This window comes from Propithecus coquereli, unplaced genomic scaffold (genome assembly GCF_000956105.1).
Source record: "Propithecus coquereli isolate 6110/MARCELLA unplaced genomic scaffold, Pcoq_1.0 Scaffold20, whole genome shotgun sequence".
NCBI classification, from domain to species: domain Eukaryota; kingdom Metazoa; phylum Chordata; class Mammalia; order Primates; family Indriidae; genus Propithecus; species Propithecus coquereli.
Genome location: NW_012144967.1, coordinates 11,728,938 through 11,756,211, shown reverse-complemented (window position 1 = coordinate 11,756,211; position 27,274 = coordinate 11,728,938). Strand labels below are relative to the sequence as shown.

At 44.4% G+C, this 27,274-nt stretch overlaps 1 protein-coding gene across 2 annotated transcripts in view; it reads left to right on the top strand.

The window, feature by feature from the left end:
- Nucleotides 1-12,973: 12,973 nt before the first annotated feature.
- DET1 (de-etiolated homolog 1 (Arabidopsis)) overlaps nucleotides 12,974-27,274 on the top strand; it is a 42,562-nt gene continuing 28,261 nt past the window's right edge. The window contains exons 1-3 of one of the 2 annotated variants that reach the window (XM_012643701.1): nucleotides 12,974-13,106; nucleotides 17,633-18,725; nucleotides 21,532-21,719. In XM_012643701.1, coding sequence (XP_012499155.1) covers nucleotides 17,643-18,725; nucleotides 21,532-21,719 — 1,271 coding nt within the window. In that variant the 5' untranslated portion in view covers nucleotides 12,974-13,106; nucleotides 17,633-17,642. Of the gene's footprint in view, nucleotides 13,107-13,283; nucleotides 13,409-17,632; nucleotides 18,726-21,531; nucleotides 21,720-27,274 lie in introns of those variants that run through there. The other variant, XM_012643698.1, reaches the window with a different exon arrangement.

The window sequence follows — 27,274 nt, the reverse complement described above, 5'->3', positions numbered from 1 at the left end:
GCACCAGTGCACTCCAGCCTGGACAACCGAGTGAGACCCTGTCTCAACAACAACAACAAAAAAAGCAAACAATACAGAAATGCAAGTGAAAAATCACTACTCAGTATTATATGCATTAAACCAACAAGGAGATGCCATTTTCCCAACAATTAGATTGGCAAAGTTTTTAAAGACTGATAATAGTCTGTGATGCCAAGTGTGTGGGAGAAGTAGATACTCTCATGTGTTGTTGGCGAAAGTACAACGAGTGAAGTTCTTAGAACATTGTCGGCACATGGTAAAATCGCAATAAATGTTACCTCTTATTACAAGTGAAATTATTGGGGGTGACATTTAAGGTTTGGCAGATAATACCAAATCTTCCACCTAAAAATCTTTAGTTGTTCTACACGAAACCCAACCTGCTCTGAGTCCCCGTCCTGCCTCAGTGTGAGGAAAGTGCAGTCTAAGCCACTGTTTCCTCTCCCATCCATCAGGGCTGTGCACCCATCATCAGGGCTGTGCAGGGCTGTTTCAGATGCCAAGGTATCAGAGTGGCCCCTCTGTGGCTCCCCAGATCCACGGGTTTCCCTGGACTGTGCACCGTGCTGGCCACATGGTTCCTTCTCTTCAGGACGCCCTGTGTCTCGTGCGGGTTAAGGAACCCTTTGATGAGGTTGGGAGCCCGGGTGCCTGGATCCATTTGAAATCTCACCGTCTCCTTAAGGGCACCGCTGGGGACAGTGTCCAGGTCCTTGAGTGGTGGAGACCCACAGACCTCTGTCTCCTTCCCAGACCCCAGGAAATGTCACTTCTCTGGCGTCACATTTCTCCCCGTCCCCTTCCGAGACTCCTCACATAGTCCCTGTTCTGTAGCTTAGCATTTCTACACAAGACGGGAAGGGCCTTGACAGCTGACGGCTTCTGCCCTGGTCTGAGGTGGGAAACGGCACACTGGGCCCGGCTGCTAGAACCGAGGAGGCGGGAAAGAAAACTAAACGCTAACAGGTAAAAGGTGATATTTCACTGTATTATCCTGCCACCATATTTGTTATTATTATTCTACCCGAAACACTAACATGGCTTGATTTTTTCCCAGCTCCCCCACGCACGACTCATGCACACACACTGCCTTTAAAAAGACAGCCGGCACAATCAGGGCAGTCGCCAGCCAGAACTTTCTCGCACCTCTCTGTGAGCGGAGATCATATTCAATAGCTGCTAACTAGGCTCTCTTGCCCTGTCGCTCTGAGTTTGTCTTTCCTGTAGGATCATCAAGTTGCCAGGCAACCACCAGCAGGTTGGCCTCTCACGTGGTTTTCTTAAAGAAAATGGCAAAGCTGTCGTTCCTGTTATGGTCCAGGCGAGGCCTAATTAGTGTGAACCGGGAATCAATCGTGGGGGGGAGTGGGGCTGGAGCAGGATGGTAGGAAGGGTGTGAAGCGCACAGAGGAGGGCCAGAAATGGCGCTTGGGAGCTGGTGTGATAATAGCCAGGCTCTCCTGGGGCCTGTGTCTGAAAGTCACCCACAGACAAAAATGTGATTTCCCCTCTTACTGCCTCCACGATGGAACGTGGGGTGGGGGACAGCAAGGGGCACGTTTAGGCTCATATCTGAGCTACGATTGCAGAAACAGGGCATCTTTAACTTGCAGAAGATTCTTTTTGAGGATGGGAGACATGGCTGTCTTCAAATATTTGGAAGCTGAAAGTGCAGAAAGGGGGTTAGACTGGTTCCAGTTGGCAAACGTGGGCTCATTAGGAGGGAGTGGTTTTGAAAATGTAAGTGGTTCATAAAGGAAATGGTTTGTCTTGGGGCAGCCGTGAATTCAGTGCAGCACAGGCACGCATGCTGGGAAGGGCGTGCGCGGGAGAGACCGTTCCCCCGATGTGTCTGTCCAGCGTGGACAGGCTCTGCGACACCTCACCTTGTATGAGTCTGCATTCCTGTGTGGACACAAATAGCTCTGGGCACTGGATCTGCCCTGCCGTCTTAGTCTGGTCAGGCTGCTATAACAAAATACGGTAATCTCTAGCTTATCAACAACAGAAATTTAGTTCTGGAGGCCAGGAAGTCTAAGGTCAATGTGCTGGCAGATCCAGTGTCTGGTGAGGGCTCAATTTCTGGTTCATAGGAGGCACCTTCTCGCTGTGTCCTTATGTGTTAGAAGAGGCAAGGCAGTTCTCTGGAGCCTCTGTTACAAGGGCACTAATCCCACTTATGAGGGCTGCACCCCCGTGACCTAATCACCTCCTAAAGCTCCCACCTAATATCATCACATTGGCAATCGGATTTCAACATATAAATTTTGGAGAGGGCGCAAACATTCAGGTCATACCACCTACCCATCGCCTGGGCCCTGGGGAATTGCCACCCTCTGGTCCCCACTGGCAAGTGTTGGGTAGCTGTTGATCTGTCAATGTCCTCTTCATGCACAGGAATCACCCCACGGGCCCTCCTGAGCCCACAGGTACCATTGGGGCCGTGGCTGGTATGGCTGGGACTGCTGCTGGGGACACAGAGTGGGGGTTGGGATGGTCTCGAGGGAGGGGCAGTAGAAAGGATGGACCCACTCTTGCTGGAACAGGTGCAGCATGAGTGTGGGACAGGCCAAGGGATATAAGCAGGAATTCTGCAGTTGGAATGCGGAATGGCAAGTTGTGGGGTGGGTAAGAGAAGGCGGAGGGAGGTGGGGTGCCAAGCAGTGTCAAAATTCATTATAGATGTTGCGTGTGTCAGACGAAGGAGAGGTCAGGTAAGGCAGAAAAAGCCAGCTTCTGGGGGACCAGCTGTTACATAGTAATGAGTGCTGATGTTTGGAGGGGGGGAGGTGTCTGTGCTGTGCCAGGTGTTGCCATTTAATCATCACAGCAACCAGTAAGACAGGCGACATCATCCCCACTTTACAGGTGAAGAAACTGAGGCATTAGGAGTCTCAGAGTGACTTAAGAAGTGGCAGAGAAAAGACGCAAATACAGATGCCCCTCCTCCAAATTCCACCTCTTTCCCACTGCCTCGACTCAAAGCAGTCAGAGACCCAGCCACTAAGGCTGCAGTTGTGCACACAGCCTAGGTCCCTTGGTTGAAGGGTCGGGGTTGTTACTGCTGAGAGTTTAGGGTCACTCTATTGTTTCTTTATTTCTTTATAGATTTGTTTTTCTTTTATGCTTACAAGTAGAGGGACAAGGGAAGGAGAGAGCTCATGAATAAAGGGCATTAGAGCGTAGCACTTGAGGATGCTTTACAAACGCACGCACCTGGGTAACCGTCACCCAGGCTAGGACATAGAGCGTTTTTCTTAACACAGATCAGAACTCCACTGGAACAGCTAAATATATACATTAATGGGTCATGTGCTGCTGGATAGAGCCTAACGAGGTCTGCTAACTTAGGTGCTGTGTTTTCTCCTCAAATGCTGTGGTTTCCAGAGCCCAGAAGAGGGGAGCTGATTGTACTGCAGATAAGAGTCTGAAGCCCAGCATTTGGGATGATTAATGATCCCTGGGCTGCTGCTCTGATTCGGTCTGATATGGCGAGGAGAAAGCCTTGTTTAAACTCTCGCTGTGCCAGCCCCGCCACCACGTTGCTCTGTTATCTCAGCGAGGTCAGAACCAACCCATGTTTAAACTCCTGGGAGCCAGAGAGAGGGCCCTCATCCCCGCCGCGTCACTGCTAGGAAGCCAAGGCAAAGGAGTATTTCTGAAGTGTTACCTGGGAACCCGGAATGTTGCCTTGCAGCACCTGGGGCTTGCGGGGCTCTCATTCTCCCCAGCAGGTGTTCTGGGACCCCCCGCAGCCCACTGCTTTGGAAGAGGTGGGCACAGAGGCCTGGGTGGCCCTGTCTAGAGGATGAAAGTGCCAGATGGCCGGGCAGGTGTTCCAGCTGACTTGACAACCTTATCAGATGCACCGTGGGGCCCAGCCCCCAGCAGATAGTAATGATTTGCGAAAGTGGCAGGGGAAGGTGTCCCCCCTCTGCCCTTCCCTCCTCCCATCTCTTTGACCTGCCTCGGGTTGGTCGGAGGGCCATCCGATGGTTCTCAGCTGCCGATTGTCACTCTGTTCCCATCACACCAGATCCCCGGCAGAGGCTGCCGGCCAGGCCCCTAGAAGGATCTTGGCTGCCTCCCAAGCTTGCCACCTCCAGACAGACTAGCAGGGGAACAGGCTATGGCAAGTCCCCCAGGCTGGCTGTCCACGTGGATATTCCTGTTACAGTCGTGGGTGTGACTGGTCTCACCGTGGTCATGCTGGCTGCTCTGCCCTCGTGTGCTGGGCCCAGACCTACAGCTTTTTAGTTTGTCAGCTCCGAGCTGCTTAATGGGTTGGAGGGAAAAAGAGAGTAACTCTGGGTGTCACCACCCATGGAAGGGGTGGCCAAACTTCACATCCAACTACTATGGTTATTGGTTACACATCAAAAATATCAACTTTCTATTCCAAATGCCCATCCTAGCTGTCTGGGGCCATGACCTGCCCAGGAGCCCTGCTCTCACAAAAGACAGAAGGGAGCTTGCCCTGTACACATGTGATTTCCTGCCACCCTCCAAGATTCCATGGTGAAATGAAGGCAGAGACCAACAGAAGGAAGCAGCTCCGTCATGGCGGGCAAAACAGGAAGGCAGAGAGTAACGGCCAACACCCAGCCGAAGCAGCTGAATACTCACAATGCTGTGGAGGACACAGTCATCACTTCCCCAGAAGAGCTCAAATTCAGAGGCTGATAAAGAGAGTGACCACCTGGTCGGTATCTTCTCTAGGAAGAGGTGGAAGAGCTTGCCTGGAGACAGGACCCTGGACTCCTGGTGTGTGTGATGTTGTTCTTGACTACATTCGAGAATCCTCTGAAATATCCCAATGCCCTGGCTGCACCCCAGACCTATTAAATCAGACTATCTAGGGAGGGGACCCAGGACTCAGTATTTTTAAAACTCCCCCGTTGAGTGCATTGAGCAGCCAAAGTTGGGAACCATGGCCCTGGAGTACCCTCTTCTTTCAGGTATTGGGGAGGAGGTGAAGCAGTCAGTCTCCTGGGTGTCACCCTTAAGAAAAGCCTGCCAGTCAATAGGAGGGCTCCTCGGATACACTCCCTACTGTCCCTCCCTGGCCCGGGACCTCCTCACCTGGAAGCAGGGCCCGGCCTCTGGGCTCACTCCTCTCGCTGTCTCCACCCTCCCTGCCCATCTTCCCACTGCTCCTGGAATGATCTTCCTAAGGACCAACTCAAATTCTATCACAACCTCCCCCTTTGGTCCCTGCAGATCAAGTTCTAGCACAGAGACTCTCCAAAAAATTCCCACCTTTTCTTTCTAACCCAAATCCTGTCCCCAACCCTATACCCCCAACTGAAGGCTGGGGCCCATCCTGTTCTTCCTTGTGTTCCCTCCCCACACCCCCACCTCCAGGCGACCTGCAGAAGAAGATGCTCACATAGAGGGCTTGCTGAGCCGAACTGAGTGTAGCAGAACACAGTGTCTCTGGCTGTAGAATAAAGGAAACATAATTTTTCCTTGCTGAGATGCTCTGGCCATAAATGGTATATTTCTAAGGGAGAAGGGAAATTATAAGCAGCTTGAAAACTCAGGATTTTTCCAAACCTACCATTTTTGGCTGTTATTCATGGTTTATTTCAAATATTTTAAGTATAAATATCTGTACTGATTTTACCAGTTAATAAAATAAAGCAAGCGCATTGCAAATTAAAAAAAATAGAGATGTGTATAAAGTAGAAAGTGAGCCTCTTCTTCTTGCTCCTCTCAGTAATAGCCATTGTCAACAGAGCAGTGACAAAGTTGCTGGCCTTTTATTATCCACGTGTCCCAGACTGAAGGAAGGTTCGTGTCCTCCCAAATAAGATGGGGTCTTTGAGAGATACTTAGATTATGAAGGTGGAATCCTCATAACGGTATTTAGTGCCCCTATTAAGAAGAGACACTATTAATCCTAGGGCCACAGGAAAAAAAAAAAAAGAGACACTGGAGAGATTGTTCCCCCATCCCCCATCCCCAACTAGGTGAGGACATATCCAGAAACAGGACACTCACCAGGCCCTGAGTCTCCTGACATCTTGATCTTGGACTTCCCAGCCTCCAGAGCTGTGAGTGATCAATTTCTGTTGTTCGAGTTGCCCAGCCATTGGTATCTTGTGACAGCAGCCTGAATTAAAATGGCATGTAAAAGTTTCCCCCTCATACTCTACACACTGCTTTCCTCACTTGACAACATACCATGAATATTCTTTCCAGGAACACAAAGGCTCGTCTCACACCTTTTGAACATTGCCGGTATTCTGCCTTCACTGATTTAACCAGTTCCCTTCGGTGCATGGTTAAGTTGTTCCTGTTGTTAGCTATGAGATTTTTAGTTTGCGAAAATAATATGGAAAATGTGAATCATAAAAACAGTTCATGAGAAAAACATAAATAAAAGAAACATCAGCCACAATCCCTTATCTAAGCACAACTGTTTTGTAGTATTTCCTTCTAGGCATTGTTCTTCCCGTACGTTTTTGCTAAAACATTTTGGACTTGGTGTATATACAGTTTGGGTCCCACTGTGGCACGTATTTCATCATAAACTTACAAAATGTTATGACTTAGTTTCATGACCACTGGCTTTGGCAGCTGCTTAAAGTCCCCCAAGGGGCCATATGTCGTTTCTGAGCTATTCTCTGGGGGAGGACATTTTGGTTGTGATGGACATTTTAGTGTGTGTGGTTCCGTCCCCCTAGGAATTGTCATTCCTGGTCAGGACGATGGTGCTGTCCCCCAGGTTGCTTTTCTATCTCATTAGTGGCCTTCTTCAAAATCCACCTCCCAAAGTGCACTGTGCTTTCTAGAAGGTGTCTCTGGCCTTGTGCTTTCCCACCTGTGTCCTTCTGCCAACTCCTCTACCAGCAGCCCTGGGTCAGGCCTCGTTAGAGACCCCTTCTTCCTGAAGACCTTCCCTAAGGACACCTGGGCTGGGCTGGCAGCTGCAGCGTGCACCCACGTGGACCAGCGCTCCCAGCCGGCATCTGCGCCTTTCATTCTCCATTTCCTGGTGGGAGTTACTCACCACTGTGCCCTCAGTGGGTGAAAGAGGAGTACAAGGGGGAAAGGAAGGCGGGGATGTCCTCCCCCCAACACCCACAGATTGCCTCCTGCCTCCTCCCAGGGTCTCTGGTGGCCTGTGGGCCTGCAGGTGGAAAGGAGGTCAGTCCTAGCGTACCCTTCCCACCCCCGTTAGCCTCCTACCTCCAGAGCACGTCCAAACCCCGTGGTTCTTGGGCTCTCCCGGAGTGGGGTGGTGTCTGGGGGCAGGTTCATGCCTTGTGGGTGGCCACCCCCACTCCTCCATCTGTCCCAGCTGCCGCCGTCCCAGGGCAGCGCTGGTGTGGGGCCAGAAAGGACTGTTTGTTCCATCCCCACAACAGAGGGGCTGTTACTGGCGCTGGAGGGGAGGAACAGCTGCTCCATCCCTGCAGCCAGTGCTGCCCGCTCACCTGAGAGCCTCTCTAGGTTTTATCCAATCGCTGTGTCTCACAATTACCTCTAATTTCATCACCTTCATTGTGAAGGAGAGCGCTTTCTCGCAGCTAAGATTGTTCATGTTCCCTGGGCTTTGCCTCCTCAGCTCACAGCCTCGTCCTTGCATTTCCAGCAAGTGACACGAGCAGCTCCACCTGCACCCCCACCCCGACCCCTGTACCTCACCGGTTCTCCCTTGTCCTGCCCCGGGAGTGGAGAGCGGAGGCACCCCGGGGACCCTCAATTCAAGCAAAAACTGGCACAGGGCTCTGCTCCATGGTCGAAGCAGCTATTCCCACCGGAAAGAGGTGCTGATGTGTTTCCTCCTTCTCATTCCTCTCCAAAGACCTTCCTCCACCACCATCTCTCGGGCACATCCAGAAGGAGGTGAGTACCAGGCTTCAGGTTTGGCTTAACTCATTCATCCAGCAAACACTTACTAGGCCTCTAATACGCACAAGGCACTAGACAATCAAAACCATTTAACACAGACGTTATTCTCAGCATAGCGTCCAGGTGGGGTACATAGCCATAGACATAATTTTAAGACACAGTACCTGCCTTCGAGTAGTTTCGAATGTACTTGGACATAGAAGAAGCAATCATGTGTTGAATAACCTAATCAGATCCAGTACTGTTCAAGGCAATACTGTCTTTTTTTTTTTTTTTTTTTTTTTTATAGAGACAGGGTCTCTGTCGCCCAGGCTGTAGTGCAGTGGCACAGTCGTAGCTCACTGCAACCTCGCATTCCTGGGCTTAAGTGATCCTCCTGCCTCGGCCTCCCGAGCAGCTGGGACGACAGGTGTGCACAGCTGCGCCTGCTGAGCCTCAGAGCTTTTAGCCCTCTGCACTTCGGTAATGCCAAACTGCACTCTGTCCCCTGTGGACACTCTGCTGTTTTGCATCTCAGTACCTTTGCTCATGCGGCTCCTACTGCCTGGAAACCGTTCTCACCGTTCCTTCAGCATCTTCTGTCACGCCTGTTCTCAGAGTGCTAGGTTCAATGCCGCACACCCATCTCGTGCAGACCCCTAGCTGAGCACTCACAACATCGTATTGAAATGAGCTGTTGGTGAGTGTCTTTCTAATGAGACTGCAGGCTTCACTGAGGCAGAAATCATGACTTCTTCACTTTGGTCCTGTCACAGAGTCAGGGTTCTAAAATTACTGGCTGAACAGAACAGGTAGGCAAAGTCACTTGTGTAAAGTGGAGCTGTTCATGGGGCAAACATGAGCTTTGGTTGCTGCTAACCTAAGGCACATTTGTGCGCACGAGGAAAGGACTTCCCCTCTGTGCGGATGAATTGCAAAACGGCAAGTCCTCTGGGAGGACTGATTAGGAAAAGACACGTCTTTGCTGGCTGATGCAGCCTGGGCCGGGTCCCAGGGCTTGGCTGAGCGAGAAATAGATTTCAGCTCCACTCACACTCCTTGGGCCAGGTGTCCCAGCTCAGGCCCGACAAGGGCAGCCTGAAACCCACACTTTTCTTCTCTGTCATGTGAATAAGAGCAAAGTGATCCCAAATATTTCAAGCCAAGAGAAAGCTCTGTGCGTGTGTGTGTGTGTGTGATATTTTTAACAAAAAGTGGGTAAAACAGTAAAAGCCCGAAACAGCAGCTACCATGTTCTTCTTGACCCAAATCCAGAAGTTATTCTTTTACCCCAAAACTATGTAAAACAAACTCATCCCTTTGCCTGAACACTAACTAACAGGTGCCGGAGGCAGTGGGAAGAGAGCATCTGAGAAAGACTGAAGGCTGCAGGTCGCCAAAGATAAAGAACAGTTCTTCCTGGGGTGGGGACCATTTAGTCAAAGAGGGAAGGTATGTCTTCAAACATTTGATAAGAATTTGGATTTGAAGTGCATGACTGTAGTCCCAGCTACTTGGGAAGATGAGGTGGAAGTATCTCTTGAGGCCAGGAGCTCGAGACTGGCCTGGGCAACATAGCGAGACCCTCTCTCTGCACCTGTTGTCTCAGCTACTCAGAGGCTGAGGCAGGAGGATCACTTGAGCTCAGTAGTTTGAGGCTGCAGTGAGCTATGATGATACCACTGCACTCTAGTCGTGGTAACAGAGTGAGACCCACCTTTAAGGAAAAAAAAATAATTTGGATTTGATATCTGAAGGCGAGGAACTGCAAGCAGAAACCGAGTATTTTTTTTTTTTTGCAAATAGCAATAAAGGACTTAGTCTGAAAAGGTGAGCCTTGCAAAGCAAGAATGGGGTGGGAATCCAAAAAAGGGTCAAGAGAAACTGAGTCTCAGTTTCTTTGTCTGTAAAATGGGGATAATGATACTTACCTCACAGAGTCAACAAAGATTAAATGAGATAATGTAGGTGAAATGATTGGCATAGGGTCTGGAAGATAGTAAATATTTACTAAATTATGAATGCAATTATTTTGATTGATGGATTGATGATGGTGATGACAATGATGATGATGATGATGGGGGTGGTGGTGGTATAAGACTTACAGTAAGAAATGTCTTCTCCTGAGTGTCGAGGTGAGAAGAGCTCTGCCAGCCTCTTCTAGAAATGGAGAAAGAACAAGAGCCTCTCATCCTGCTTTTGTTCTCATCCTCTCCTCTCGGGGCTAATGCAGACAGCGAGCAGAGTTGCTAAAAGCCTTGGCAGTAGAACCCCAGGAGGACCGGAGTGAGTGGAGAGAAAGCTCTCAAGTCCTTCAGGCCCCGCTGCCTATCACTCCATCATCCCGCTCACTGCAGCACTCTGCGTGCTTGGGGGCTCCTGAGAGGGATGGAGGAGGCAGGAGACTGGGGGTGCAGTGGGGGCTGGTCAGGACTTAGTGCGCTTCTAAGGGAGAGGACAGTGGAAGGGAGTTGCGGAGAATTCGAAGTCGGAACATCTGGGAGAAGAAGCCTGAAGGCTGTGGAAATAATATGTGTTATCTTATTTGCTTGAAGACTACGCTGCTAGTGCACTGCCCGTTTGTACAAAAGACCATTGTTCAGCATCCAACAAATATTTACTGAGTGCCTATGGACCATCGGTACTCACAAAACAGAATGGTTCCTGAATTTGTGGAGCTGACTAAATATTCTATTACTCTCTGAGCAAAAGCATCCGCAGTAACTGTGGCCAAATACCTTAAGACATCCGTGTTTTCTTTCTTTCTCTCACACTGCGTATCTAATGCACTGGCCAGTCTTGTTGGCTCCATCTTCAATATAGATCCCAAATCTGACCACTTCTTACCACTTTCATCTCTATCGCCCCAATCCAGGCCAGTGTCATCTCTTGCCTGGACTATTGCAGTAGCCTCCTGGCTGGTCTCCCTGCATCCAGCCTGGTCTCTTACTAGTACTCCCTATGGCAACCAGAGTGAACCTTCTGAAATATACATCTGTTCATGCTACTCCTTTTCTCAAAGCCCTCTCCTTATCTCATTCTGAATTGAAGGCAAAGTCCTTGCAGTGCCCCACAATGCAGTGATGATCTTGCCTCTTTAACCCCATCATGCTGTGATAACAATAAGAGCTGCAAGAATGAAATAAAATCCACTTCCTGGAAGAGGCAGGAAGAGAAGAAAAGCGTGGACCTTGGTCACCACCAGTAGATTTCGGGAGGCTCAGTGTGAGGGGCTCCCCACATTGGACCCTGCAGTAAATTGACAAACAGCAAAGGAGGTCAGAGCTTTTTAAAGACTTCACTATTAATAAGATTAAAAATAAGACAAGCCTCACACAGGAAAAAAATGCTTCCAGTCTTAACAAAGGATTGATATACAGAATATATAAATAGCTCCTATAAATCAATAAGAAAAGTAAACCTGGTAGCAAATGGGCAAATGATATGCAGAGGCAACTCATAGCAGAGCATCCGGAAAAAGTAGTCAACCTTATTAGTAATCAGAAATATCCAAATTAAAACAATGAAATATTATGTTTTGCTAATGCAACTGGCAAAAATAAGAAAGATTGATGATATAAAGTGTGGGCAAGGAGGTAGAGAAATGATAGTGCAAATTGGCACAATCTTTTTGTACTTAGCATTCTCTATTAAAACTTTTTAAATGTCTAACTTCCAACCTAGTAATTTTATCTTTCAATATATGTGTCATATATCTGTGCTCAAAGATGTATATAAAAGATTATTCATTGAGGCAGCCTTTAAATGTGAAAAATTGGAAGAAACCTAAATGCTCATAAATAAGAGCATGATTAAAGGATGAGAAATTTGTGCTAGTGAAACAAAATCCCATTTATGGAGCTCTGTGTGTTCACACATTTTTATCAGTAATGCGTAGGAAGGTCTGGAAGGATACACACCAAATTACTGCAGTGGGGGACAGGATTGGGGATGCGAAAGAGAAGTTCCACTTTTACTCTATTTCTAAGCTCTTTGTAGCTTTACAAGAGTAATGTGTTTGTGTATTATTTGTGTAATTAAAAATGTGCATAAATGTGCTCATATTTTATTTATTTAATTTACAAATTCATGTTAAAATTTATTTTTTCAATTAAAAAAAATTTTTTTTAGAGACAGGGTCTTGCTCTGTTGCCCAGGCTGGAGTGCAGTGGTACAATCACAGCTCGATGGGACTACAGGTCACAAGGCACCATGCCTGGCTAAGTTTTCCATTTTTTGTAGAGATGGGGTCTTGCTATGTTGCTCAGGCTGGTCTTGATTCCTGGCCTCAAGCAGTCCTCCTGCCTCAGCCTCCCAAAGTGCTAGGATTATAGTCATGAGCCACCTCACCTGGCTAGAGCTGGTCCTTTTTTTTTTTTTTTTTAAATTGAGATGTAATTCATATACCATACAATCCACTATTTTAAAATACACAATTCAGTGGTCCTTAGTATATTCACAGAAGTGTATAACCATTACCATTATCTAATTCCAGGACATTTTCATCACCCCAAAAAGAAATCCTTTAAAAAGGTGACATTTGCATGGAGACCTGAATGATCCAAAGGTGGCTGACGCTGGAAAATCTGGGCTCAGGCTGCCCAGAAAGAGGACAAAGTTTTCAAGGGAGGAACCAGCTTGTAAGAGATTAAATGAGACAATATAAGTGAAAGGCAAGTAAAGGTTCGAGATTAATTTAAAGAGATTAGTTCAAGGAGCTTTTATTGTGCGCCCACTGTGTGCCAGCAATTGTACTGGGCAGAGTATTCAGAGATGACAAACACAATCCCAGTCCTCCAGGTGCTCACGATCTAAAAGGTAACAGAAAGCTGATAGCTTCCCAGCTGATAAAATGGAGCATCTAATTAAGAAGTGAAAAATTAATTCTTATTCAGGTTTTTGCAAATACGCACAGCAGGTGCAGAGACACTGCCCTAGGAGATCACGAGGTGCTCTGCACAGGGCGCCGAGTTGATTTTTCCTTGGCGGCCACTGAGTCTCTATGGCTTCCACCCCTCCTCCAGGCGCCAGGGTGCGCTGTACAACCTCTTAGTGCTAGCTGGACAGTGCCACCCTCTCCCCTACTTCCCTTCTCGCTGGGCCTCACTTCCGGCGACTGCCGGAAGCAGGAGCCGCTGCCGGGGGCGCTGGGGGCCGGAGGCATGGAGGGGGCGGGGCCAGGGGAGGCGTGCACGGAGCAGGCTGGGGCATCCCTTGCCCCGGCTCTTTGAGCCCGGACCAGACAGGTGAGGACTTCTTGTTTTTGGCCCAACCTCCAAGCTCGGCAGACCCTCCCCGGCAGGCTCCTCCCCGCGTGACGCTGAGGCCCAGAGGCCCCGCCGCCCTCGCCCTCCCTCTGTCAGAATTCTCTTCCCATTGAGGCCCCGCCCTGGCCTTTTCTTTCCGGGGGCGCCCCCTTGGGCATGTGTCCCCGCCCCTTGGCATTCCCTTCTCGTTTTGGAGGCCGTCACAAGGAATTGAGGGACTGGGCACCTTTCCCCATGGCGAAACCGAGACCCAGCAAGGGAAAAGGACTTAGGCCCACACAGTGAGTTAGTAGCCCGATTCGGTCAGGCTTTCTTAACTCTTCGGTTCCATAATGTACCAAACGCCTACTGTGTGCCAGCCTCAGTGCTAGGCTCTGAGGCTACCGGATGACCAAAGTAGACCTGGTTCCTTGCTGTCCGGAGAGTACAGTTTAGCAGGGAGTCAAACATTAAACACATAACCATGCAAGTGAAAGTATAAATACAGATTGCGACAATTACTATGAAGAAGACAAGAAATAACAGGGAAACTTCCTGAAGGAGATGATGGAGGTGACACTTAAGTTGCAACTTGAGAAGTTGTGTCAAGGGCCAGGGAAAATACATTCCAGGCAGAGGGAATAGCTCCTGTGGATGCCTGAGTTGGCAAAGAAGTTGGCATGAGGCAGGTTCGGCGCTCAAGAACGGAGGCTTGCCATGTGTCAGACACTGTGTTTGTGTTCTGGTCCTTGGGAGCTTACCATGCAGTTAGGGCCATAGACATGAGTAAAATCCAGAGGCAGAGATGCAAGCATAATAATTGCGGTGAAGGAGAAGTAGGGCTAGTATATTGGGATTTTATCTACTGGAGAGGCGAAGGGAGACTTCCCTGAGAAAGTGATGATTAAGCTGATATTGGAAGTAGAATTTAACTCGGCAAAGAATTAACTTCTCCAAAGGGCCTGTTAATAAATATTTTAGGCTCGTGGGCCATGTGGTCTTTGTCTCAGCTACTCAACTCTGCCTGTGTAGGGCAAAACCAGCTATAGGCAATAGGTAAATTAATGAGCGAGGCTGTGTTCCAGTGAAACTTTATTTCCAAAAACAGGGAGGTGGGCGAGATTTGGCCTGAGGGCAGTACCTGCAGACTTTTGCTCTAGTCTAGGTCAGCATACATTTTACATCCTCACCCAGTGCATATATAATTGAAACAAATGTTTTACAAATGTTTACCATTACTATGTGTGATAGTGTGATATTTTCTATTTTATTGTATTTCATGTCAGCAAGAATATCCTCTAAATTGATTTCAAGGCCCTGTTAATCAGGTGTGACTAGCAGCCGTTTGAGAAACTTGGTTTGCTCAGTCGTAGAGGTCTGCACATTTTTAACTGGACTAGATATTATATATACTTATGTAAGATATTTGAAATTATTTTAGAAGGAGACAGAATATAAGTAAATAACCTCATTATTTATATGTTTTTATTTTTAAAATACAGATCGGATCCAGTCATTCCCCTGTTTTCCAGCCTTTTTCTGGGCTTCTCTTTTATTACTCACTCCGTGCTTCCCGTGTTCTAACCACTTGGAATTATTCTGTTTCCCAGTTGTGCCATGCCATGCTCTTTTCAAGTGTACTTTTAGGCATCTTTTTACTTTGCCCAGTGAATTCTTTATCCTTCAAGGCCCATGTCAAATGTTGCTCCAGTCATTCAGCGTATATATGAACACTTACTGTCCCTTGTCCTAAGTGCTGGGGATACAACAAGGAATTAGACAAGGTCCCTGCTTTCTGGCACGGAGGGACAGATAATAAAAAGGTGAACAAATAGGATAATTTCAGAAAGTGATAAAGGGCTTGAATAAAATAAAATAGGGTGAAATGTTAGATTTATGAGGATGGATGTGAGGTAGTCAGGAAAACTTCTGAGGGGTTGCTATTTTAGCTGAGACTTGAAGGATGAAACAGGCAGCTCTGTCAGCACTTAAACAATATTCCACTTCCTTATGGCCTCCATGGTTTTTGATGAGAAATCTACAAACATTTCAGTTGTTATTCCCCTTTAGGAAATGCATTGTTCTTAACTGGTTGCTTTTGAGATTTTTACTTTGTCTTTTAGTTTTTCCCAGTTTAACTATGATGTGTCTGGGTGTAGATTTCTTTGGGTTTATCATAGATTGGGCAGAGAGGGGGGATCTCTGAATCTCTTGAATCTGCGGTTTATGTCTTGAAGTTTTCAGTGATCATTTCTTCATTTTTTTTTTTTTAAGCATTATACTCTTTCTAGAACTCTCATGACAAGGGTGTGTGTTAGACGTTTTTATTTTCCCTAGGACTCTGAGGCTCTATTCATGTTTTTAAATCTTTTTTCTCTTTTGTTTAGATTGCGTAATCCCTACTGATCTGTCTTTAAGGTGACTTTTTCTTTCTTCTCTTGAGTCCATGCTGCTCTTGAGCCCATCCAGTTAGGTTTTTATTCTGGTTATTGCTTTTCAGCTCTAAACTTTCTATCTGGTTCTTTAAAAAAACAATCTTCTCTTTCTTTGCTGAGACTTTCTGTCCTGACCTCAAGTGATCCTCCCTCCTCGGCCTCCCAGAGTGCTGAGATTACAGGTGTGACCCACTGCGCCTGGCCTAATTTTTTTTTAATTTTAGAGATAGAGTCTTACTCTGTCACCTATCCTGGAGTGGGGTGGCATGATTGTAGCTCACTGTGGCCTTGAACTACTGGGCTTAAGTGATCCTCCCATCTTAGCCTCCTGAGTAGCTGAGACTACAGGTGTGAGCCACTACATCTGGCTAATTTTTAAATTTTTTGTGGAGATGGGGTCTTGCTATGTTGCCCAGGCTGGCCTTGAACTCCTGGCCTCAAGCAGTCCTCCTGTCTCGGCCTCCCAAAGGGCTGGGATTACAGGTACAGGCCACTGTATCTGGCTCCTTCCTTTTTAAGGCTGAATAATATTTCATTGTGTATATATGTAGCACATTTTGTTTATCCATTCATCCATTGGTGGACATTTGAGTTGCTTCCATCTCTTGGCTACTGTGAATAGTGCTGATGTGAACATGAGTGTGTAAATATCTCTTCAAGATCTTGCTTTCAATTATTTTGGATTTATATCCATAAATGGTATTGTTGGATCATATGGTAGTTGTAATTTTAATTCTTTGAGGAACCTCCATACTGTTTTCCATAGCAGTTACAATCCCACCAACAATGTATAAGGGTTCCAGTTTCTCTACAACTTCAACAACACTTGTTATTTTCAGTTTTTTTGATAGTAGTCATCCTAATGGGTGTGAGGTGATATCTATCTCATTGTGGTTTTTATTTGTATTTTTCTGATGAGTAGTGATGTTAAGCATTTTTTCATATGCTTATTGAGCATTTGTATATCTTGTTTGGAGAGATGTCTATTGAAGTACTTTGACCATTTTTAGATTGGGCTGTATTATTTTTTTTGTTGTCAAATTATAGGAGTTCTTTATGTATTCTGAATGTTAATCCTTTATCCAGTATATGATTTGCAAATATTTTTTCACATTCTTTAGGAAGCCTTTCACTGTGTTGATTGTGTCCTTTGATGCACAGAAGTTTTGAAGTGTGATGTATTCCCATTTGTCCATTTTTGTTTTTGTTGCCTGTGTTTTTGGTGTCCTATCCAAGAAATCATTGCCAAATTTGATATCATGAAGCTTCTCCCCTATGTTTTCTTCTGGGAATCTAATAAGTCTTGTGTTTAGGTCCTGAATCTGTCCTTAGTTAATTTCTGTATATAGTATAAGATAAGGGTTCAACTTCCTTCTTTTGTATATGGATATCCAGTTTTCCCAACACCATTTGTTGAAGAGACTGTCCTTTCCCTATTGAGTGGTGTTGGTTCCTTGTGGAAGATCACTTGACCATATTTGCAAGGGTTTATTTCTGGGCTATTTCATTAGTCTATGTCTGTCTTTATGCCAGTATATACTTTTTTGATTGCTGTGGCTTTGTAATACATTTTGAAATTAGGAAGTGTGAATCTTCCAACTTTTTTCCTTTTACAAATTGGGCTATTTGGGGTCCCATGAGAGTCTTTATGAATTTTGGGATGATTTTTTCTATTTTGCCAAAAATACCATTGAGATTTTGATAGGGATTGCATTGACTCTGTAGATTGTTTTGGGTAATATGGACATCTTAACAGCCCATTAAATATTTTTGTTTGAATGAATGCACATTAAATGTGATTCTTATACTGTTCAAATTTGATGAAGTTGTTGGTTTATTCTGTTGAACGTTCGCAACAGCTGAGCATACTTGGAAGGTATTACAGTGAACCAGGTCCTTCCCTTAAACCTGCTTCTAGACTTAGAAATGTCAGGACCACTTCCTGACTATCATCTTGGAAAGAGAAATGCCAGTCACTGTCACCTGGAGCGTTCCTAAATTTAGGATATAAGAAGGAAAATTTGTTTGACTTGGATATTTATTTTTTGGTGAATTTTGTTTCATTTTCTTAACTTCTACTTTTCCATGCAGAGATGTGATAATGGATCATCATGTTTCTACCATCAAGCCTCGAAGAATCCAAAACCAAAATGTGATTCACCGCTTGGAACGCCGGCGGATCAGTTCAGGCAAGGCAGGTACCCATTGGCACCAGGTCCGAGTGTTCCACCAGAATGTCTTCCCCAACTTCACAGTTGTCAACGTTGAAAAGCCTCCTTGTTTCTTGCGCAAATTCTCACCTGATGGACGCTACTTTATTGCTTTTTCTTCAGACCAGACATCTCTTGAAATCTATGAATACCAGGGCTGTCAGGCAGCAGAGGACCTACTGCAGGGATATGAGGGGGAGATCCTGTCCAATGGCAATGACCAGCGGTCAGTCAACGTCCGGGGCCGGCTCTTTGAACGGTTTTTTGTCTTGCTGCACATTACCAACGTAGCAGCCAATGGCGAGCACCTGAACCGGGAGTGTAGCCTCTTCACCGACGACTGCCGGTGTGTCATCGTGGGCTCAGCTGCCTACCTCCCAGATGAGCCTCACCCTCCTTTTTATGAGGTGTATCGGAACAGTGAATCAGTGACCCCCAACCCACGGTCCCCTTTAGAGGACTATTCGCTCCACATCATTGACCTCCACACTGGCCGCTTATGTGATACACGCACGTTCAAGTGTGATAAAGTGGTTCTGTCACACAACCAAGGGCTCTACTTGTACAAAAACATCCTGGCCATCTTGTCAGTGCAGCAGCAGACCATCCATGTCTTCCAGGTGACTCCTGAAGGCACTTTCATTGATGTGCGGACCATTGGCCGCTTCTGCTATGAGGATGACCTGCTCACTGTGTCAGCCGTTTTCCCGGAGGTACAGCGGGACAGTCAGACAGGCATGGCCAATCCTTTTAGGGATCCTTTCATCAACTCACTCAAGCACCGGCTTCTGGTATACTTGTGGCGCCGTGCGGAACAGGATGGGAGTGCAATGGCTAAGAGGCGCTTCTTCCAGTATTTTGACCAACTGCGGCAGCTGCGCATGTGGAAAATGCAACTTCTGGACGAAAACCATCTGTTTATCAAGTATACTAGTGAGGATGTAGTAACACTACGGGTCACAGATCCATCACAGGTATGAGGTGAACTCTCCTGCCATTTACCCTTCCAGTCTCCTTGGCAGAATGGGAAGGTCTCTCTGTTTGTCTATAGCCAACCCCTCAGAAATATGCATTTTATGTAGTCTGAATTGCTATCCTGGGACTCAAACTTAAAATCAGCTCTGTTTTCCTCTGGCCATATGTATTCATCTGGACATTTGGAAGCCAAATATGAAGACATTGACTGATAGGTAGTCAACTCTGTGACTAGTATCCTAATTCTTCTGCAGAGCATTTTTAGTACTCTTGAGATAGAAGCTCAAATGTTGTTATACAGGGTCAAGATTTGGACTACCCATGGGTAATCCTCCTTTGATTTTGTAAGGCTGTGCTTATTGGCCTCGCTGCTTTAGTTCTGGCAATGAGAATGAGCACACCACATTAAAAAGAAAATCCTCTAAAAAATGTAACCTCACTTTCCTACTTAAATGGTTAATGTCAATTTACTTCTCCAGAAAGTCCTATTTGTAAGGTATCTAAGAGGTTAAGTTCGTTTGACGGAGTTGAGTTTTTCTCCTTTACCTTGATCTTTGCCACATGCTGGGACATGGGTTGTAGAGCAGTGAAAAGATCGGAAGGAAGCCAAAATTTATGAGCCACCAGGAGAATCATCAGGACTGTGAGTCCTAACCGTTATTTGGTTTGGGTGAAAGATGTTGGTAGGGGGAGGAGGCATTTCTCAGAAGGGGATAAGGTGATGTAAAGAGCACAGAAACTGCTAAGATTCTTGGGTTGAAACGCCACGTTGAAATTCAGGGTAATTTGGGCATTTGTCTTTGAGAAACTCTCCACTTTGGTGCTGAGCAAGTAAGAGATCTACCTTTCTATACCTTTGCCCCTGCATTCTCCTGTTTCTAGGTTGTCTCCTTAGATACTAGTTTGGAAATTCAGAATAGCCAGCAAACCAGTAAACCATGAAGTCAGCTGTCTTTGGTATTTTATTGACCTGCAGCTGATTCTACCGTTAAGAAATATCGTACGGGGCATTGTTTCCTAAGATCACAACAGCCACCTGTGGCAAAATATCTTCTAACATCTTCTCAAGCATAGTTTGTGTATTCTTAAAAAAAAAAAAAAAAAAAGGAGTAATGTGGCTGGAGGTAATTTTTTTCTAGATATTTTTTCTTCCCTATCAGTGAAGTCATCCATTGAGGCATCATAGGTGAGCATCTAGTTCATCTTATGTGTCGTGGGAGATTGGTGGTAAAGTCCTTGACTTCTCTACCCTCCTGTTGTTTATTTCCCAGTCTGCCCTGGAGGCAAGGCTAGCAAATGTTTGTTTAATTCTGTATTCATAAAATTATGAAAGATCCTGGTGAAGCCCTGATATAATCAAAGTGTTGTCCAAGTGTATAGAAAGGACATGAGTCAATCTTTTATTTAGGTTTGAGCTATCATTAATTTTTTTATTTTGGAGTGAATAAGTTACCTAAGATTGCTGCATTTGAGATTATCCTTTATTCCTTTGCAAAAAGGTGACCTATTTTTTTCTGGTAGCTATAATAAGTTGTAGCTAGAAACATTACCAGGGCTCCATACCTTGTTTATGGAGTTGGTAATTCAAAACCCAATCCTTCTGCCCTAGTTGTCCTCCTTACTCCTCCCCCAGTTTCATTCGATAGGTTCCGATAAAGTTAATGAGTAAAAAGTGCATCCAAACACAAAGCCTTGGTGATATTAAGGGTATTATTCTCAGGTTACCTTCCAGCCTCTTTAATTTACAGCCAAATTTAATTTCCAGGTGACCACAAAAGCCATGTAATATAAGCTCTAGGAAGGACTAATTACTAATAAGACCGGTTGGCCAAATGGCTCCAGAAAGTGGTAATGGAGATTTAAACTCAATCGTAAGAGGCTGAAATGCTAATCATAGTGTCCCGTAAACTTCTAGAGTCCTGTTAGAAGCTTGCCGGTTAATTCACACTGCTACATTCACTATGACAAAAACTAGAAGTTCCTGGAACTTCCTTGTTAGGCAGAGCAGAGCCCTGGCGGTTTAAAGGAAGAGGGCTAGTCACCTAGGGGCCCATTCAGAAAAAACAGTAACTCTGTCACCTATGGCATTTGAATGCTTTTCAGATTCCCCCTCTGATCTTAATTGCTACAAATCTCAAACGTATTAATGCTCTTGGCTGAAAGAACATTTATGAAGAAAGAAATGGAAAATGCTTCTCTGATTTTTCATTTGTTCAGCAGCAGTACCCTGCCTAGATACAACTTGCTTGGGCAGTTTTAGAACACAATGTACTTAAGGTGTCTCTCTGCATGTTAGAAATATTAAGAAGGAAAAATAAATGCTACTAAATTGAACTTTCAACTGTACACATACAAGAGAAAATAATTTGCCAACAGGCAGCCCCAGGCTGCAAATCACTTTCTCAGCAGGAAAGAAAATTAAATCTGGCTTTTTAAAAAAGTGTTTTTTATCTCAGGGTGGGTTGGGGAGCAAGTAGGGAATAAATACTTGGAAGGAAAAATATTGAATTTGTACAGTTTGAAATGAAAATTGAAAACCTTTTTATACATATATGCTGGCCAACTTAGTAATGCTAGCAGCACAAATACAGTAGGAAATCTGGCAACATTGCAGCTCTTAATTGATAAATTCCACTGATGCTTCCTCCTTTACCAGAGCCACTCAGAGCCATATTTCCACCCGGGTGTTAAAACTGAGGTGTTTGCTTGTTTTATTTGGGTGCCTTGATTTTTCAGCCAAGTGGTAAGTCTCCTAGGCATGGCATTATGCTTAACTGTCCCATAGCACTCTCTGTCCTTCGGCAGGCATCTTTCTTTGTGGTGTACAATATGGTGACAACAGAGGTGATTGCGGTGTTTGAGAATACATCAGATGAGCTTTTGGAGCTCTTTGAGAACTTCTGTGACCTCTTCCGTAATGCTACCCTGCACAGTGAAGTCCAGTTTCCCTGCTCAGCTTCTAGCAACAATTTTGCAAGGCAGATCCAGCGCCGGTAAGCTGTTCCACCTGGCTCAACAGGCTTCATTTTTCTTTAGAAAAATTGATGTTAGACTAATAGCTATTTGTTCCAGGAAAGCTTCTCTTATTCTCTCTGTCCACCCAGCCTTGGTTAGTCTGCCTGTTGTAACCCCTTGAGTCATCCCGAACGTCTCCTTTCTGTCTCTCAGCATCTGTGTAATTATTTGTGCATTGTCTGTGATTCTTCCTGTATGTGAATCACTGTATGTGACTGTATGTGAGCTACAAAAAGGTAAAGACTGTGTCTTTATTTATTGTTATATCTTCAGAAGTGTACTGTCGAGCCCTTAAATATTTGTTGAGTGCATTATTAAGGAACTTATTTTAGAACTTTTGGTTAAAAATGGTGTGTTGAACACATGCATTTATCTCTGCTCCATCTCCCAACCCCACTAAAATGACAATAAAGGAATAAGAGGTTTAAACCTGTAAGAACAAAGAAAATGGGAGAGGAGACAATTGGAAACAGGATATATCAACAGAGTTTTAGGAGCTGAAAAGCCAGTGAATGAGTTGACTTAGCATACCTCACAGAGTAAAAACTGACAGCTGCAGAGCTTAGTCATCAAGAAACAAGCCTGCCTTCCACCACAGACCTCTGGAAAAGGTCGGGACATTGGAGGCTCTAGGTACCTCTGAAGGTACCTGTGAGGTAGGCTGAAATCAGGAGGATTGGTGAAGTTCTTAAAAGGGGCAGCAGTGAGACCTTCCGGATCCCTTCCCTAGGCCTACATAGCTAAGTTACTATCTCTTTTTCCACCTCCACAAAAGTCTGGAAGTTTATTCTCTGGACAAATTGAACCAGAAAAGCTCTGGTCTCAGGTTCATGAGGTATAGATAAGAGTAGGGATGAGACATGTCATGCTTAAAAACATCAATTATGTGAAAATTGACATACTGAAGGGTAAAACTGCTATCCCTCTTCCCAGATGTGGCATCTATCTTCCCCAGGCAGGAGATTAGAGACCCTTCCTCATGGAAACTGACCAACCCGAAGAAGAGACGTACAGATATTGACACTTAGAGTGCCTTCACAAAGCACTTAGGTCATCCTAAATTGATACCCTTCAGTCAGCAAGGTCCTCTTATGAACTAGAGCTTCTAATAATTTTCTTAACACATTATTATGAAACGAATGGTTCCTTTGGACCAAGGGCCCAAGCTAAATCTTACTCTAGTCAGACAGTACCTCATCAGATTTCACATTTCTAAATTATTCCCCTTACCTTAGCCAGTAATGGAAAATAGCTGTTTTCAGTCCCAAGACAGATAAGACCACAGTGAGTGGATGAATCAGAAAAAGCATTACTGCCACTGGGAAAAACATGCAAAGCAGATATCTTAATGCAGTGGCATCATACTTCTATAAAAGGACAGTACTACTCAATTGGAAATAGATGGATATTCATTTCAGACAACTGACTTGCCTTTTCCTTTTTCTCTGGTTCGCACAAATTTTCTGCCTTATTAGCCTCTCTATTCAGTGTAGAAGGATTTTTGGAAGCAGAACATGGATCAAAATTTGTTTTTTTCATTTTGGAATGAATTTTCTTCTTTTAAAATTAACTCTAAAATTAAGCAGATCATTAACCAATAACAAGAGGTGGGTACACTCAGTCAAAACATCAAAGAAGTCACTGGGAGGCAAGTTCTATGAGGGCTGGGATTTTGGTCTATTATAATATATTCACTGCCGTATCCACAACATCCAGGCCAGTGTCTGTCATGTGGGACGAGCTCATTAGGTATTTCTTGAATAAGTGAAGTTATCTAGGAATTTAGAGGAAACTGTGCCTTCAAAAAATTATTTTAGAATGCATCTGGAGTTAAGCAAAATTGCTAAAAGTCCCAGGAGGAGAAAATAAAAGTTGAGAAAGCTTGGATATTCCAGCTCATTGATCTTCAAAATTTTACTTCATACCACCAAAAGATTTTGAAAAACTGTAGATATTCTCACATATTTTTAATTTGATCTCTGAATTTTTTTTACTATTACTACTAAATTTAAGTAGTCGTAGAGGATACTATTTTCTTTCTTTCTTTTTTTTTTGTTTTGGAGACACAGTCTTACTCTGTCGCCCCAGCTAGAGTGCAGTGGTGTCATCATAGCTCACAGCAACCTCAAACTCTTGGGCTCCAGTGATCCTCCTGCCTCAGCCTCTCCAGTAGCTTGGACTATAGGCGAGAGCCATTGCACCTGCCTAATTTTTCTATTTTTAGTAGAGATGGGGTCTCGTCTTTGCTCAAGCTGGTCTTGAACTTCTGAGCTCAAGTGATCCTCCCACCTTGGCCTCTCAGAGTGCTAGGATTATAGGTGTGAGCCACCCTGCCTGGCCTAGGATGCTATTTTCAGTGTATATTAAACATTGACATTTAAAAATAATATTATTATAACATTCTGTTAAATATAGCCAAAGGAATCTAAATACCATAGTAATTGGTATTCAAATGTTTGATATAAAAAGTTGAGAGCAAATCAACTTTTGTTGGAAATTTTACATTGTTTCTTCTTATTCTCAAATTCATATATGTATTCTATTTACCCCATAGAATTGTATCTTAATGTAGTATATTTTGTTAACCAGCCTATCATACTTTGCTGCTTTGAAAATATAATGTATATATAAATTGAAATTATTTTTTATTTCTTATGAATACATGTCTCTAAATGCAAAATTTTATAGTAACCTTTTCCCAATAATCTTTTGGTAAAAAATGAAAAAAAATGAGGCCCTTATGAGTTAGAATAAATGTTTAAGGAAAACAACAGGTACCAAAGATCATGAATCATTTAATGAAAGCCTTTATCCTAAAAGATAGAGACCAAAACAAAACAAACAGAATAAGGAGTAAAGATTCAGGAAACAATATTATATTAACTAAAACAATTGCAGGTATAAAAACAGGGACATTCCTAGAATCAGAAGCTCTTGGAAATTTAAAATTTGTTAGATGTAGTTGAGGAACTCTCCAAGAAAGTAGAATGAAAAGATAAGGGAAATGGGTGAGAAACAATTTTTTTAAAAAAATTAGAGGATCTATCCAGAACGTCCAATGTCTGGCTAATTCCTGAAGGAGCCATGGAGAAAATGAAGGGGAAGAAATAATGGGATCATTGTCCAGTACCAAAGGACATAAATTTCCATATTGGCAGGACCCGCCAATGGTGTGTTGGAGCTGACAGTTAAACTTTCAGGAATTTTTGTAAGCTGATTATGAAACAGTCATTATTAAAAAGTAATTATTTACTAATTGTTATTTCTTATTTATTGTACTATGTATGCTTTTGTGGTTGTTTGTATCTATTTTATCTATGTGGTGCTAATGATGTGCTATTGCTCATCTCTTGACAAATCTGTGTTCAATGATGTCACATTGGTTCCTTGAAATTGGCCACAGCAGGAAGATTTACACCATAGAAATTGGCAGGCACTACAAATCACAGCTTTTTTTCCTCCAGAGAAAAACTAAACCTTTACCAACACACTACTGGATCCATCAAGTACCCAGTATAGTTGATGAAAGAAGACCCCACTGAGGCATGTCATCATGAAATTTTGAACACTGGGATAAAGAGAAAATTACAAAAACCTTCAGAAAGAACAACATTTCACATGTTAAAAAATAAGTCATTAGAATGGCATTGAACTTACCAATAACAACACTGAAAGCTTGAAGCTATTAAAATCATGCCCTCAGAATTCTATGAAAAAAGTGATTTCTGATCTAGAATTCTGTATCCAAATAGTAGGATAGAACAAAGACGTTTTCAGACCTGTAAAGTCTCAAAAATTCCCTCCCATGTACTTTTTCTAAGGAAGCCTCTGCAAGACATACTGTACCAATGGAATGATATGCAGGAACTAGAGGCTGACTCTGAGAGGCAAAGAGAATTCTAAGGTTGATGGTAAAGGGAATTTGCAGAATGATGGTGGTCTACCAGTCAGACGAGATGGAAGCAGGAGAGTGGAGGATTCCAAGAGGGATGTGTCCAAGGGAAAAATAAAATTGTTAGACTATCTAGTGGGTTTGAGTATATGAACAAAAGATCGTTTATTCTGTTCTAGTAGGGTTGTCAACATAGGCCTCACTGGGAAGGCGATATTTGAACAAAGCTTTTGAAGGAGGTCAGGGAGCAAGCCATGTGGGTAACTGGAGGTGGAAGACACTGAGCAAAAGGAATAGCAAATCTGCAGGCCCTGAGGTGGGTCTGATGCATTTAAGGGACACCAAGGAGGCCAGGGTAGATGGATTGGTGTGAGCAAGGGACAGAGTAGTTGAACATAGAGTCAGAGACCAGACCTGGGAGGCCAGATCCATAGGGCCATTCTGTGGCTTGGTTTTGCCTGTAGAGGGGATAGATTGTGTCGTGTTTGAGCAGAGGAATGGTGTCGTCTCACTTAGGTTTTAACAGAATCACTCTGACTGCTGTGTTAAGAGTAGGCTATAAGGGGTAGAGTGGAAGCAGGGACGCCAGTTAAGAGACTGTTGCAGTGGTCCAATAAATAAAACTATGGCATTCTGTTTCCTGCCACTGGGATTTAGGTTCTTTTTTTTTGACCGATGGATCCTAAACACCTAGAAGAGTGCCTGGCACATACCAGGTCCTCTGTAATTATTCGTTGATTAGCAATGGTGACTTGGAGAGCAGAGTGGATTGGGGGTAGTAAGTAATTGTATTCTCAATGTATTTTGAAGGTAGAGCCCAAAAGTTAGGGAGGATGGGATATGGGCTATGAAAGAACAAAGTCAAAGATGATTCTAACGTTTATGGCTTGATGAACTTGCAAGAGAGAGTTACCATTAAACTGCGATGGTGAACCTGCGAGTGGGACAGGTTCAGGAGAGAAGATCAGAAGTTCTATGAGCGGAGACATCTAGTAGTTTCTCAAAGAGGAGGGAGTGTTACCTGTGTCAGAGCTGCCTGACAGGTCAAGTAAGATGAGGACTGATAATTAACTATTGGAGTTAGCAACACGGAGATCATTGGTGACCTTGACGAGTAGATTCAGTGAGACAGTGGAGGTGAAAGCATGTTTGGAGTAGGTTTACAAAAGAATGGGAGGAGAAAAGTTGGATGTTATGAAAAAGTGTTTTTGTGGAGTTTTGTTGTAAAGGGGAGCTGAAAAGTGGTGCATTAGCTGGAGGGGCAAGTGGTGTTAAATTTTTATTTTTGTTATTTTTTAAATGGGAAGAAAAATGGCATGTTTGAATGCAGATGGTACTGATCCAGTAGAGAAGAGGGCAACAGTTTGGAAAAGTGGGGAAGAACTGCTTATGTGTATGAGGGGGGATGGGATCTAGTGCACAGGTGGAGGGCTTGGCCTTACACAGGAGCACAGATAGTTATATAGGTTCAGATGTTAGACAGATGTACTGATGGGAACTTTAAAACATTCTCTTCTTCTTGCTTCTATTTTTCAGTAAGCAATGCCATTAGCTGAGAGTGAGCATGGATTGGGGCATGAAATAGCCATGGAAGAGAGTGGGAGTCTGGCAGGTCTATGGAAATGTAGCATGAGTGCCCTG